At 47.2% G+C, this 12693-nt stretch overlaps 1 protein-coding gene across 1 annotated transcript in view; it reads right to left on the bottom strand.

Annotated features, from left to right (window-relative positions):
- LOC142256401 (phospholipase A2 inhibitor and Ly6/PLAUR domain-containing protein-like) overlaps positions 1-11144 on the bottom strand; it is a 28803-nt gene extending 17659 nt beyond the window's left edge. Inside the window, exon 1 of the mRNA XM_075328067.1 lies at positions 10993-11144. Coding sequence (XP_075184182.1) covers positions 10993-11044 — 52 coding nt within the window. The 5' untranslated portion in view covers positions 11045-11144. The remainder of the gene's footprint in view (positions 1-10992) is intronic.
- Positions 11145-12693: the final 1549 nt, after the last annotated feature.

Here is a 12693-nt window from a genome sequence, read left to right as displayed (position 1 = left end):
AGTATCAGCAGAAGCTGTTACTAGATCTTAGCTCGGCTTTTCCACCAAACAACCGTGCAGGTGCACGGAGTGAATCTCCCAGTTGTAACTTGACAAACATGGGACGGTCTCGTCATCTTCAACAGTCTACCCGTACCAGTAGCACCGTATCTGGTGCCGGTAACAGCAATTTTATGGAATCTTTTCATAATTTTTTTAGACCCTCTTTTGCAAGGCCGCCAGAGACAACAAGTCTGACACATAGTCAACGGCTGGAGAGGATGATACAGGAGTATCTCCAAATGAACATCGATGCCATGACTGTGCAACTGGAGCCTTGCTCCTTTTGGGCTTCAAACCTAGAAAAATGGCCAGAGCTCTCCAGTTACGCCTTGGAGATTTTGTCGTGTCCAGCTGCCAGCGTTGTCTCTGAACGTGTCTTCAGTGCTGCTGGGTGTGTGCTGACAGATAAGCGCACGCGTCTGTCCAGTGACAATGTGGACAGACTAACGTTCATCAAAATAGACAAGTCATGGATCCACAAGGAATTTACTACCCCTGTGTCATCCTGGGGAGAGTAAATGCTTGTGGATTTGGAATGTGCTTGATGCAAATCAAAACATCCTGTTTGCAACTAGGGCCCAAGTGCTGCCACTGAAGGGGTGGGTGTGTGTGGGGCCCAATTTTTGGAAAAAAGGGAGACTCCGCTTGGAGTAACCCTTGCTTGCTGTGTTTTTAAAAGAAGCCAAGATGAACAGAGCTGGGATCAGGAAAGACTTTATCTACCTACCCCGGTGTCATCCTGGGGACGGATAAGAATGGCGTATTTTTGAATGTGCTTGATGCAAATCTAGCTGTGAAGTGTACAACTGGGGCACAACTGCTGCCACTGAAGGGGTGGGTGTGTGTGGGGACCAATTTTTGGAAAAAAGGGAGACTCCGCTTGGAGTCACCTTGCGGTGTTTTACATGATTTTAGAAGGGCGTGCCATGCCTATATCTGTGTGTTCTCCTCTTTTTCCTTGTCCAGCTGTTTTGTTTTCGCATGAGTATATGTCCTTGTCACTTTCCCATGTGGTTGTGTTGTGTTGTGAGTTGTTTGTCACCTTTTGGACACCTTTGAGGGTGTTTTCTAGGTGTTTTTCTGTGTTTGTGATTGCCTGCCATTGTTTCCTATGCAGTTCGAGTTCGGTTCGTCGAACGTTCGACGAGCCGAACTCGAACGGGACCTCCGTTCGGCGAACCGACCTCGAGCCGAACCGGGACCGGTTCGCTCATCTCTACTCTTTACCGGTGTGGACTAGTCATGTCATCACTCGTCTTATATGGCAACGTCGCTGACCGATCCCCCGTTGGCTCACTTCATCCCTACAGCTGCAGTTTGCTCTTTACCAGTGTGGACTAGTCATGTCATCACTCGTCTGATATGGCAATAGAGCTCGCTGACCGATCCTCTGTTGGCTTATTTCATCCTTCCAGCTGCAGTTTGCTCCTTACCGGCGCAGACTAGTCATGTCATCTCTCGTCTGATGTGGCGACGTAGCTCGCTGACCAATCCTTCGTTAGCTCATTCCATCTTTCCAGTTGCAGTTTGCTGCATACTGGGCAGACTAGTCATGTCATCACTTGTCTGATGTGGTGACGCAGCTCGCTGACCGATCCAAAGTTGGCTCATTTTATCCTTCTAGATGCAGTTTGCTTTTTTCTGATGTGGACTAGTCATGTCATCACTTGTCTGATATGGCAATGTAGCTCGCTGACTGATCCTCCGTTGGCTCATTTCATCCTTCTATTTGCAGTTTGCTTTTTACCGGTTTGGAGTAGTCATGTCATCACTTGTCTGATATGGCAATGTAGCTCACTGACTGATCCTCCATTGGCTCATTTCATCCTTCCAGCTACAGTTTGCTCTTTACCAGTGTGGACTAGTCATGCCATCGCTCATCTGAAATGGTAGTGTAGCTTGCTGACCGATCCTCTGTTGTCTCATTTCATCCTTCCAGTTGCAGATTGATCCTTACCGGGGCAGACAAGTCTTGTGATCACTCATCTGATGTGGCGAAGTAGCTTGCTGACCGATCCTCCATTGGCTTATTTCATCCTTCCAGATGTAGTTTGCTCTTTACCAGTGTGGACAAGTCATGTCATCACTCATCTGAAATGGTAGTGTAGCTTGCTGACCAATCCTCCATTGGCTTATTTCATCCTTCCAGATGTAGTTTGCTCTTCACCAGTCTGGACAAGTCATGTCATCACTCGTATGATGTGGCAACTTAGCTCACTGACCGATCCTCCGTTGGCTCATTTCTTCCTCGGAGGCGCCAAAGGTTGAAAACAGAGAAGACTAAAGCCAGGTGGGAGGAAACTAAGCAGCTAAAGATCAGTCAAAGAGCTGCAACGCCAGGGAGGGTGATTATATTTATGATAATACTATACATTATTATTTATATATTTATCAATTTTTAACCCCTTCCTGGCTCTAAACAGAACCAATTAAAAGCAGAGGTCTAAAAAGGAAATTTAAAAAAAAAAATTCTGATTAAAAAATTAATTAAAAAAATTTGGGAGGGTGAAAATTTGAAGCAAATATTAATTTTGAATCTCTCTGCTCCTCTATAGTATACACAAATCACATGAAACATCATATTTGTAATACCTGCATACAGACATACAATGTATCCATACTGATAATTAAAGAGTTTCCCCACCGTGAAAAATAGAAGAGTCCTTTAAAATCAGGTGATGTCAGTGTTTATTTTAGCCGATGCTCAATTTGCCTACAGCGCCACCACAGGACAGGTGAAGCGTTACACATTAGTGTTCATTGAAATCAGTAAATCATTGACTGTTGCTGTTGGATCCTCCGGAAGTGGTGGTTGTTCCTGGAGATCGTAGATGCTGTGCACAACCTCATACTGCAGAATCCACGAATTTCATCTAAAGCAATAGCAGACATTATGGGGATTTCCTGTGAACGTGTTTGTGTCATTATCCATGAACATTTGGACACGAAGAAGCAATTTGCAAAGTGGGTCCCCAAATGTTTGACCACAGATCAGAGAAGCAGCGAGTGAAAACTTCCCGGTCCATTTGTCAGCGTTTCCGGACTGATAAGAACTTCCTGGAGCGACCGGTCACTATGGAGGAGACCTGGATTTATTTGTATGACCCTGAAAACAAGAAGTAGTCAGAAGAGTTGAGGCACAGTGGTTCTTCTCGTCCAAAGAAGTTCAGGGTGCAAAAATAAGCCACTAAGATGATGGCATCTGTGTTCTGTGATAAGAAGGGCATGCTGCTAGTGGACTACCTTCAAAAGGGTTCCACCATCAATGCAGGTATTACATTGAACTTTTGGATCAATTGAAGGCAGCTCTGAAGGCCAAAAGATGCGGCAAGCTGTCCAAAGGAGTCTTGTTCCTGCAAGACAACGCCTCCGCTCACATTGCACAAGCAACCACGGCAAAACTGGGCTTTCAGCTGGTGACCACCCACCATATTCACCAGATCTAGCTCCCTCCGACTATCATCTGTTTCCAAACCTGAATAAACACCTCAAGGGCCCCAAATTTCACACCATTTCAGATGCCATAGCTGCTACGGATGCCTGGTTTGAGGCACAACGGAATCCCTTCTTTTTGCTGGGGTTCCAGAACTTGGAATACCGATGTAAGCAGTGTGATGTCATCAGTGGAGAGTATGTGGAATAAATGGAAAGTTTCATCATCCTATCGCGTTTCTTTCTCGGTAAAGCCAAAGACTTATCAGCAGCCCCTCGTGTATATATATTGTATATAATTGACAACCACCCATCTTTCCTATGACCTGCCTTTCTTTGTGTATCATCCTGCCTTCTCTGCATCTGGTATGTGTCTAATTGACCACTCCATGAACCCCCCATTCTCCCCTTTCTTTATGACCTCCCTGTTATATGTGCCTATGTTCTCCTGTCAGCTGTGATTTAAGTAATCAGGATGAGTACCTGCCCCTCTCTTCTGTGATCCACCTGAGTGCTGGTTCACACTGTCGGCTTAGACATTGTCGGCATGTGGATCCTTTAAAGGCCCCGTCACACTAAGCAACATCGCTAGCAACATCGCTGCTAACGAACAACTTTTGTGATGTTGCTAGCGATGTTGCTGTGTGTGACATCCAGCAACAACCTGGCCCCTGCTGTGAGGTCTTTGGTTGTTGCTGAATGTCCTGGGCCATTTTTTAGTTGTTGCTGTCCTGCTGTGAAGCACAGATTGCTGTGTGTGACAGCGAGACAGCAACAACTAAATGTGCAGGCAGCAGGAGCCGGCTTCTGCGGAGGCTGGTAACCAATGTAAACATCGGGTAACCAAGAAGCCCTGTCCTTGGTTACCCGATATTTACCTTTGATACCAGCCTCCTCCGCTCTCACTGTCAGTGCCGACTCCTGCTCTGTGCACATGTAGCTGCAGCACACATCGGGCTAATTAACCCGATGTGTGCTGTAACTAGGAGAGCAGGGAGCCAGCGCTAAGCATTGTGCGCTGCTCCCTGCTCTGTGCACATTTAGCTGCAGCACACATCGGGTTAATTAACCCGATGTGTGCTGTAACTAGGAGAGCAAGGAGCCAGCGCTAAGCAGTGTGCGCTGCTCGCTGCTCTGTGCACATTTAGCTGCAGCACACATCGGGTTAATTAACCCGATGTGTGCTGTAACTAGGAGAGCAGGGAGCCAGCGCTCAGTGTGCGCGGCTCCCTGTTCTCTGCACGTGTAGCTGCGTGCGGTGGTAACCAAGGTAAATGTCGGGTTGGTTACCCGATATTTACCTTAGTTACCAAGCGCAGCATCTTCCACGCTGCGCTGGGGGCTTGTCACTGGTTGCTGGTGAGCTCACCAGCAACTTGTGTAGCGACGCTCCAGCGATCCCTGCCAGGTCAGGTTGCTGGTGGGATCGCTGGAGCGTCGCAGTGTGACATCTCACCAGCAACCTTTTAGCAACTTACCAGCGATCCCTATCGTTGTTGGGATCGCTGGTAAGTTGCTTAGTGTGACTGGACCTTAAGTGTGGATCTATAAGTGTGCAGAAAATGAATTAGCCTGAATTTTCCCGGAAGTGACCGGAAGGTAACTGGATACATAGTCAAAGTAAACAAAGTTAGTATGTCTTTTTACTTTCACCCCTATAATACTTCACTTTCTACTGCCCCCTCTGATCCCTACACCCAGTAATGAACTATTCATCTCTCCCTCCATCCTCCCCACCCATCTCACCTTCTCCTCAGATTTGTTCCTCCACATTTCACCCAGTGTCTCCAGACACACACGGCCACCTCATGGCCTCTCCTGCTCCCACCTACTAACACTCTCTCATCTTCTCCTCACTGCTGGGGATATCTCTCCTAATCCTGGCCCTCCTCACCACATCCCTATTGTCACATCTAACTGCCATCCACAACCTAACACAAATATCCGCAACCTCTCTAACCTTATACCCAACCACCTGGCCCCCGCTCCCCCAGTCCCAATAACAGGAGCTCTATGGAACGCTCGCTCTGTCTGCAATAAACTTCCCTACATCCATGATCTTTTCATCACTAATAAACTTTCCATTCTTGCCATCACAGAAACCTGGCTCACCCCCTCTGACACTGCCTCTCCTGGCTCACCCCCTCTGACACTGCCTCTCCTGGCTCACCCCCTCTGACACTGCCTCTCCTGGCTCACCCCCTCTGACACTACCTCTCCTGGCTCTCCCCCTCTGACACTGCCTCTCCTGGCTCACCCCCTCTGACACTGCCTCTCCTGGCTCACCCCCTCTGACACTGCCTCTCCCGGCTCACCCCCTCTGACGCTGCCTCTCCTGGCTCACCCCCTCTGACACTGCCTCTCCTGGCTCACCCCCTCTGACACTGCCTCTCCTGGCTCACCCCCTCTGACACTGCCTCTCCTGGCTCACCCCCTCTGACACTACCTCTCCTGGCTCTCCCCCTCTGACACTGCCTCTCCTGGCTCACCCCCTCTGACACTGCCTCTCCTGGCTCACCCCCTCTGACACTGCCTCTCCCGGCTCACCCCCTCTGACGCTGCCTCTCCTGGCTCACCCCCTCTGACACTACCTCTCCTGGCTCTCCCCCTCTGACACTGCCTCTCCTGGCTCACCCCCTCTGACACTGCCTCTCCTGGCTCACCCCCTCTGACACTGCCTCTCCCGGCTCACCCCCTCTGACGCTGCCTCTCCTGGCTCACCCCCTCTGACACTACCTCTCCTGCCTCACCCCCTCTGACACTGCCTCTCCTGGCTCACCCCCTCTGACACTGCCTCTCCCGGCTCACCCCCTCTGACACTGCCTCTCCTGCTGCACTTTCTTATGGCGGTCTCCAACTCTCTCACACCCCCCGCCCCAGCAACAAGCATGGTGGAGAAGTTGGTTTGCTCCTGTCCGACCAATGCTCCTTTACGCCAATTCCACTACCACCCTCGGTTACTCACCCATCTTTTGAGGTGCACTCCGTATGCATCTACGCCCCCTCCAACCTTCAACTGGCTGTCATTTACCGCCCTCCAGGGCCAGCCACTGCCTTTTTTGACCACTTCACCACCTGGCTACTACACTTCCTTTCCACCGACATCCCCACCATCATCATGGGTGATTTCAATATCCCCATTGACACTTCCCACTCATCTGTCTCCAAACTTCTAACCCTCACTTCCTCTTTCGGCCTCACCCTGGTCTTCTGCAGCTACTCACAAAGATTGCCACAAACTGGACCTCATCTTGTCTCGCCTCTGTTCCCTATCTAGGCTCTCTAACTCGCCTCTCCCCCGTCTGACCACAACCTACTCACATTCTCTTCCCTCTCTTCTCTAAGTACACAACCCCCCCTCCACAAACTTTCACACCCTTACAGAAATCTCAATCACCTTGCACTTACACTCACTTTCTCAGTCTCTTTTCCCTCTTGTAGACATTGCTTCTTCACGCGATGCAGATGCTGCTGCCATTTTATACAACACTACAATCTCTGCAGCTCTCGAATCAGCTGCCCCCCTCACACACACCATAACCCACACAATCAACAGGCAACCCTGGCACACGAGTCAGACTAAAGAATTGAGACGGGCTTCCAGAATTGCTGAGCGCAGATGGAAGAGGTCTCACTCCACTGAGCACTTCGTTACATACAAACAAGCTCTCACCACTTTCAAGTCTGCACTCACTGCTGCAAAACAAACCTACTTCTCATCCCTCATATCCTCTCTATCCCACAACCCTAAACAGCTATTCAACACTTTAAAAACTCTCTCCTCCAACCCCCGGCACCACCTCCCTCTCCTCTCATCTCAGCTGAAGACTTTGCCTCTTTCTTCAAGCAGAAGATTGACAACATTAGAGCAAGCTTTAGCCCACAATCCCCACAGCCACTCCTCACAACTACTCAGCCTTCTTCCTCCAAATCCAGCTTCTCCACCATGACAGAAGATCATCTCTCCACTGTACTCTCAAAATCACAACTCACAACCTGCCTGCTTGATCCACTCCCATCACACCTCATCCCCAATCTCACCACAGTCTTCCTCCCGACTCTTACCCATCTCTTCAACCTCTCATTAACAACTGGTGTATTCCATTCATGCTTTAAACATGCCTCCATTACACCCATCCTCAAAAAGCCCTCCCTTGACCCAACCTCTGTGTCAAACTATCAGCCCATATCTCTTCTCCCCTATGCCTGAAAACTACTGGAACAGCATGTCCATCTTGAACTATCCTCATACCTTTCCTCCTGCTCCTTCTTTGACCAGTTACAATCTGGCTTCCGACCACATCACTCTACTGAAACTACCCTAACCAAAGTCACCAATGATCTACTAACCGCCAAAGCCAAGCGACACTACTCTATCGTCCTCCTCCTAGACCTGTCCTCTGCCTTCGACACAGTAGACTATTCCATTCTACTACAAATTTTCTCATCTCTGGGCATTACAGACTTGGTGCTATCTTGGATCTCCTTATACTTAAGGCCCCGTCACACTAAGCAACATCGCTAGCAACATCGCTGGTAACGAACAACTTTTGTGACGTTGCTAGCGATGTTGCTGTGTGTGACATCCAGCAACAACCTGGCCCCTGCTGTGAGGTCGTTGGTTGTTGCTGAATGTCATGGGCCATTTTTTAGTTGTTGCTCTCCCGCTGTGAAGCATAGATCGCTGTGTGTGACAGCGAGACAGCAACAACTAAATGTGCAGGCAGCAGGAGCCGGCTTCTGCGGAGGCTGGTATCCACAGTAAACATCGGGTAACCAAGAAGCCCTGTCCTTGGTTACCCGATATTTACCTTCGATACCAGCCTCCGCCGCTCTCACTGTCAGTGCCGGCTCCTGCTCTGTGCACATGCAGCTGCAGGACACATCGGGTTAATTAACCCGATGTGTGCTGTAGCTAGGAGAGCAGGGAGCCAGCGCTAAGCAGTGTGCGCTGCTCCCTGCTCTGTGCACATGTAGCTGCAGCACACATCGGGTAATTAACCCGATGTGTGCTGTAACTAGGAGAGCAGGGAGCCAGCGCTCAGTGTGCGCTGCTCCCTGCTCTCTGCACGTGTAGCTCCGTGCAGTGGTAACCAAGGTAAATATCGGGTTGGTTACCCGATATTTACCTTAGTTACCAAGCGCAGCATCTTCCATGCGGCGCTGGGGGCTGGTCACTGGTTGCTGGTGAGCTCATCAGCAACTCGTGTAGCCACGCTCCAGCGATCCCTGCCAGGTCAGGTTGCTGGTGGGATCGCTGGAGCGTCGCAGTGTGACATCTCACCAGCAACCTCCTAGCAACTTACCAGCGATCCCTATCGTTGTTGGGATCGCTGGTAAGTTGCTTAGTGTGACTGGACCTTTAACCGACCGAACTTTCAGCGTCTCCCACTCTCACACCACTTCCTCATCACGCCCCCTATCTGTCGGGGTCCCCCAAGGTTCAGTTCTTGGACCCCTGCTGTTCTCCATTTACACGTTCGGCCTGACATAGCTCATAGAGTCCCACAGCTTTCAATATCATCTCTATGCTGATGATACTTACAGTAGATCTACCTCTCTGGACCTGACATTATCTCCCTACTAATCAGAATCCCACAATGTCTGTCCGCTATTTCATCCTTTTTCATGGCTCGATTCTTAAAACTGAACATGGACAAAACAGAATTCATTGTCTTTCCTCCTCATCACTCAACCCCCCCACCTGACATATCCATCAATGTCAATGGCTGCTCACTTTCCCCAGTGCCACGCGCTCGCTGCCTGGGAGTACATCTAGACTCTGATCTCTCTTTTAAGCCACACATCCAAGCCCTCTTCACCTCCTGCCGCCTCCAACTCAAAAATATTTCCCGGATCCGTACATTCCTTTCCCAAGAAGCTGCAAAAACCCTAGTACATGCCCTTATTATCTACCGCCTGGATTATTGCAACCTCCTGCTCTGTGGCCTCCCTTCTATCAGTCTTGCACCCCTACAATCTATTCTAAACTATGCTTCCTGGCTAATCCACCTGTGCCCCCGCTACTCCCCGACCTCTCCACTCTGCCAATCCCCTCACTGGCTTCCCATTGCCCAACGACTCCAGTTCAAAACCCTAACCATGGCCTACAAAGCCATCCACAACCTGTCTCCTCCATACATCTCTGACCTAGTCTCCCGGTACTTACCTACACGTAACCTTCGATCCTCCCAAGATCTCCTTCTCTACTCCCCTGTCATCTCCTCTTCCCACCATCACATCCAAGATTTCTCCTGTGCCTCCCCCATACTCTGGAATGCTCTACCACAACATATCAGACTCTCGCCTACCTTGACAAGCTTCAAAAGGAACCTGAAGACCCACCTCTTCCGACAAGCCTACAACCTAACGCAACCCTCAGTCTGATACCAGCTCTACCCTCACCTACTGTATCCTCACCTATCCCTTGTAGACTGTGAACCATCGCGGGCACGGACCTCTATCCTCCTGTAGACTGTGAGCCCTCGCGGGCAGGGACCTCTATCCTTCTGTGCCAGTCTGTGCCTTGCATTGTTTATCATTATTGTACTTGTCCCTATTATGTATACCCCTTTCACATGTAAAGCGCCATGGAATTGATGGCGCTATAATAATAAATAATAATAATTGATAGCAGTGTTCGCTACAATGATGCAGGTCATAAATTATATAAAAGGTGCGGCCAGGCTAAGTCATAGAGAGCTGAATATCAGAAAATCATTGATTTATTTCTAATTTTCAATAAGAGGTTAACCATACAACATTATAAGTATCCCTTTATACCTTTAATCCCTCAGATGTAGCAGAGCTGAGGCTGTTGTTTACACTTCCACTGTGTATCTGCAGTATCAGACACAACCCCATATACAGTGTATCCTCTACTACATTGTATCCAGTTCTGCTACATCAGCAGTTTGCTCCTCTACAGCAGATTACAATTGTCGGTGCAATATTAAATCCCAGACAAATTAGTGAAATTAACTCATCACAGGCAATAAAAATGGCATAATCCGCTCACACCCCTGCAAGTTCTGCATGGTGCAGTCTGTGCTTTGCAGGATGCTGCAGATCTGGGCTGGCTGCTCCCTACCACTGAGCATCTGCAGGAGGACAGCAGCAAATCCGAGCACACAGCAAAAGCTAAAAATATAGCAGATTATGGGAGATACTATATAATCAGGGAAATAGGAGCAATCCATACAAAGGAGAGGAAAAAATCCACATGAGGGGTGTGAAGAGACAATACACAGATATGTAACCGATGGTCAGAGCGATGGAATGTTGGATAAACAAGTGTAAATATTTACAAAACATCAATCACAATGAGATCGTGGTGATGATGATGATATCAGTGGTGATAATAAAAGGACTTAGATATATATATATATATATATATATATATATATATATATATATATATATATATATATATATATATATATAAAAATAGACATTATATTAAGCTATTATATATATTATACATTATATTATATTAAGCTATTAAGCTAAAAATCTTACCCATAGACACCAGGCTGGAGAGGATGCAGGTCGTTAAGATCAGGGATCCCATCTTGGGGCTTTGCAGACTGCGGTGCTGTGCAGCCTGTGGGGCAGAAGAAGGAGGAGGAGGGCTGACTGATGTCTGAGGGGAGGGAGGACCCTAGAACAATCCGATGCATAAAGATGCAAGCAGTTTAAAGACCATGAAGCCAAAACATGCCCAACCCAAGGAAGCAATCCATTCACTTAAAGGGACCCTAGGATAGAATGTTCAAAATGTAAAAAGCCACTCCAGAAAAAAAAATGTGGATTAATTCTTATAATTTTCATTTATTGTCAAATAAAACTGCTGATTCTTAGTTATTTCTGTTTCTGGAAAAGCTGGGTGACAATCAATATGGCTGCTACAGCCACACCTACAGCAAGTATCATCCAGCATTTCCAGGAATCTGAATGACATATACACAGTGAATTCTGCCTAGCTAAGAACATACAGTATGTTAGCCATAGAAAACTGTATATTACTATATATATATATATATATATATATATATATATATATATATATATATGTATATATATACATATACACACACACCCGCATATATATATATATATATATATATATATATATATATATATATATATATATGTAGATATGTATATATATACACGAATATATATATACGTAAATATATATATATATATATACAGTTAGGTCCAGAAATATTTGGACAGTGACACAATTTTGGCGAGTTGGGCTCTGCATGCCACCACATTGGATTTGAAATGAAACCTCTACAACAGAATTCAAGTGCAGATTGTAACGTTTAATTTGAAGGTTTGAACAAAAATATCTGATAGAAATTGTAGGAATTGTCACATTTCTTTACAAACACTCCACATTTTAGGAGGTCAAAAGTAATTGGACAAATAAACCAAACCCAAACAAAATATTTTTATTTTCAATATTTTGTTGCGAATCCTTTGGAGGCAATCACTGCCTTAAGTCTGGAACCCATGGACATCACCAAACGCTGGGTTCCCTCCTTCTTAATGCTTTGCCAGGCCTTTACAGCCGCAGCCTTCAGGTCTTGCTTGTTTGTGGGTCTTTCCGTCTTAAGTCTGGATTTGAGCAAGTGAAATGCATGCTCAATTGGGTTAAGATCTGGTGATTGACTTGGCCATTGCAGAATGTTCCACTTTTTTGCCCTCATGAACTCCTGGGTAGCTTTGGCTGTATGCTTGGGGTCATTGTCCATCTGTACTATGAAGCGCCGTCCGATCAACTTTGCGGCATTTGGCTGAATCTGGGCTGAAAGTATATCCCGGTACACTTCAGAATTCATCCGGCTACTCTTGTGTTATGTCATCAATAAACACAAGTGACCCAGTGCCATTGAAAGCCATGCATGCCCATGCCATCACGTTGCCTCCACCATGTTTTACAGAGTATGTGGTGTGCCTTGGATCATGTGCCGTTCCCTTTCTTCTCCAAACTTTTTTCTTCCCATCATTCTGGTACAGGTTGATCTTTGTCTCATCTGTCCATAGAATACTTTTCCAGAACTGAGCTGGCTTCATGAGGTGTTTTTCAGCAAATGTAACTCTGGCCTGTCTATTTTTGGAATTGATGAATGGTTTGCATCTAGATGTGAACCCTTTGTATTTACTTTCATGGAGTCTTCTCTTTACTGGTGACTTAGAGACAGATACACC

The sequence above is a fragment of the Anomaloglossus baeobatrachus genome, chromosome 11, assembly GCF_048569485.1.
Source record: "Anomaloglossus baeobatrachus isolate aAnoBae1 chromosome 11, aAnoBae1.hap1, whole genome shotgun sequence".
Taxonomy (NCBI): Eukaryota; Metazoa; Chordata; class Amphibia; order Anura; family Aromobatidae; genus Anomaloglossus; species Anomaloglossus baeobatrachus.
Note: the sequence above shows the minus strand (reverse complement) of the source record. Positions and strands in the feature narration are given on the sequence as shown.